Here is a 2,971-nt window from a genome sequence, read left to right as displayed (position 1 = left end):
TTTCTTTTTTTTTTTTTTTACTGCTCACGTTTCAGAAGAGGAAATACGACTACTAGGTCAGGTAGATTTTCCGCAAGAGAGGTGCATTAACTACTTGACGCCCGACGAAGCACACGAGGAGATTCGTGCCGCCTGGCAAAATCGTGAGTACATCTTTTTTCTTTTCTTCTTCGTTTTATTTCCATGATGATTGACATGATCACTATTGCTAGATTGATTTCTATTTATGGCGACTGAAAATTAAATCAATACAGTATAATTTTCAATGTTTCTCCACATAGACATAGACATAGCTCAAATAAAATTACTTTATTGATTACTCATTGAAATTTTCCAGTAGGTTTAATTTTGAATTCGTTTGTTTCATTCAAATCGATTATTCTTTATTTTATTAAAAATTTTTCCTCTATTAAATAGTATTCGAGCATTTGTTATAGTATTTCAAAATGTTTTACAAGCAAATTTTCTAAACAATAGAAATGCATGTTGTTTCGCAGGAATGCAGAACTTGAGTATCTCCTGTTCTCTAGTTTGCTTGATCATTTTGGGCACAGCGGTTCTCATTGGATTTTTTGGACTTTGCAGACACCAAATATCAGCGGTCCTTGTTACCGGTGTGATGTATCTTTTAGCAGGTGAGTTTCTTCAAAATTCTTTTCAAAACGTCATTATAATTAGTCCCATTAATCGAATAAATTTTATCCATTTAAAACATTATATACTTTCGTGAAACCCGGTAACCGCAAAGATTTCTACGTGCTTAAAAAGTCGACCACAAAATAAGCTGTTCTAAGAGTGAAATACATTGTTAAAAGTTTCAAGTTTGGTTCATGTAAATTTCTCGTGTTTATTCATTGATAATAAACGCAAAAAATGAAATTGGTTTTCAAAAGTAAGCGTGAAGAATGAAAGTACAAACCAATAATCACAAGTATCCAATTTACATTTTCGTTGAACTTTGTATTTTGAATTGTGCCACGAAGTAAGCTTATTTTTTATCAAGGCTTCAATAACTTTTCAATGAATAACAAAAGTGTTTTCTCATTCAATAAAAGAGTTTCTTTCTTGGCACCAGTAGTTGTCGTCGAGTACGATAAAAGGCAAACATCTCTCGCTATGATAAGACGTCATCCAAACACTCCAAACTATACCGCATTTTTCTCTTATATCTTTTTCTTCCAATTAACTCTTTTGTTTTTCCTCTTCCATTGATTCAAATTCGTTACGGAGTTTCATTATTAAAATAAAAATAAATAATTCAATTATTTTTACTGGAAAAAAATTTTCTTCTAATATGAAACAATTGTTTTAGCCACATTCGCATTGTTTACCCTGACGATTATTCACTTCAAGAGAGCTCAGGATCGTGGAGCTCGAATACTGGATGGCCCTGAGGATGGTGTAATTGGTGGACCGGTTTCTCGTAATGTTCTCAAGGCCAGACGATTCACCAGCTCCTGGAGCATGGATTTTGGATGGGGTGGTGTTACGCTTTGCGCCCTCGCCTCGGTAGCGTGGATCTTGCTCAGCAAAATAATGCGTTTCAGCCCCATAGCCGCTATGATAGCGTAGCAGTGGGAGGCCTTCGAGGTCTAAGGTCGTTTCCAACATTTATGAAAAAGCGTTTTGATGTCGTCGCCTCTTCAAACATGTTCCAAATCTGTGGAGGGAGATTGCGTTCGTCCATAATGGGAAACAGGTCACCGGAAACGATTGTGTAGTCTATTTTATTCTAATTGGAAAGTGAATCAGTTTGATGGGCAGCTCAATACCATGTTTTGTAAGCTGTGGAATTTTCATTGTGTAAAATAATCAATTTGAATGAAATTGTTCACAGTTTCTAATATGAGAAAGCTTAGGCTGAAAGTTTAACATTTGAAAGATTAATTATTTGAAAACAGGGTACGACATTGAGACAAATTTTAAGAGTATTTTTTCCAGAAATGGTATCACGGTTGAAAATGACCACCTCGAAGGCAATTTGTTTTATTAACAGGTAATATGTATTGCATAGTGTTTATCAAATTTATGGAACCTATGATGAATCTGTCTGAAAGCATGGCAAGCTATGGAAGGAGTCTAATTTTTGGGCTAACCTTCTGTTTTATACAATTTATCTAACAATCTCTAATCTTTGAAAGAAGAAAAAAAAACATACATAGTTGGGTGAAGAACTATATGTAGAAGAGGGATATATAAGTTTTAAAATAATATATCTTTAAATTTTCAAAACTTTAAAGTTTTGCACAGATTTATGTCCCAATGGAAATAATTGAAAAATCCCCCTTTTCATATAGACCTTTACGATAAAATAAATTATTTGCAGGTACATGGATATAAGATAATGTACAGGAGGAAAGTAAGCTTTCTGGACTGAAGAAGTATTATTCAATGATAAGTAGAACAAAATACACGTTTACCTCAGTTTTGATTTGCAGTCAGATTAGTCAATTAATGTACAAGTAAAGAAAATCTTTACTGATTCTAATCTATCTTTTTTAGACATAATTTTAATATACTTCTTGTATATGATCTTTTTACAGTTGCAATAGATATATTTGAGTTTGCGTAACAATTGATTTGAAATAAGAATATTTTTATGCGTTGTAGAAGTTGAGACAATATTTGTTGACCTCTGCTTGAAAATTTTGACACAAATTGTAATGTAACATAGATGCATATAGTATAATTCGATCGCCTTATAATTAGAAAGATAAGCATGTTTGTAATATGCATAGCATAGCAGTAAACTTGTTCGAGCCAATACAAGCAACGATATGCGTGTTTGCAAGAAGAATTTAGCTTTTGCTACGACTTGTTACAGCAAAAAAAAAGAGGAATTATGCCAACAAAATGTATCATATACAAAGGATTGTGAATTACAATTACAATTCGTCCATTAAGATTTAAGAAAAAATAAAGATGCTTTGATTATGGAAGCATCTATTATATTACATACCCGGAGACTAAG

The 2,971-nt window shown here is 32.9% G+C and overlaps 2 protein-coding genes across 2 annotated transcripts in view; one reads left to right on the top strand and one right to left on the bottom strand.

Moving 5' to 3' along the window:
• Positions 1-2,834, top strand: part of LOC102677693 — an 8,547-nt gene extending 5,713 nt beyond the window's left edge. The window contains exons 3-5 of the mRNA XM_006610953.2: positions 36-143; positions 498-635; positions 1,313-2,834. Coding sequence (XP_006611016.1) covers positions 36-143; positions 498-635; positions 1,313-1,572 — 506 coding nt within the window. The 3' untranslated portion in view covers positions 1,573-2,834. The remainder of the gene's footprint in view (positions 1-35; positions 144-497; positions 636-1,312) is intronic.
• Positions 1-2,971, bottom strand: part of LOC102677833 (nuclear autoantigenic sperm protein) — a 12,911-nt gene that overhangs the window by 8,571 nt on the left and 1,369 nt on the right. The gene's annotated exons all lie outside the window — the stretch shown is intronic.

This window comes from Apis dorsata, unplaced genomic scaffold, assembly GCF_000469605.1.
Source record: "Apis dorsata unplaced genomic scaffold, Apis dorsata 1.3 scaffold_82, whole genome shotgun sequence".
Taxonomy (NCBI): Eukaryota; Metazoa; Arthropoda; class Insecta; order Hymenoptera; family Apidae; genus Apis; species Apis dorsata.
The sequence above is the reverse complement of the archived record's forward strand: the minus strand, read 5'-3'. Positions and strand labels throughout refer to the sequence as shown.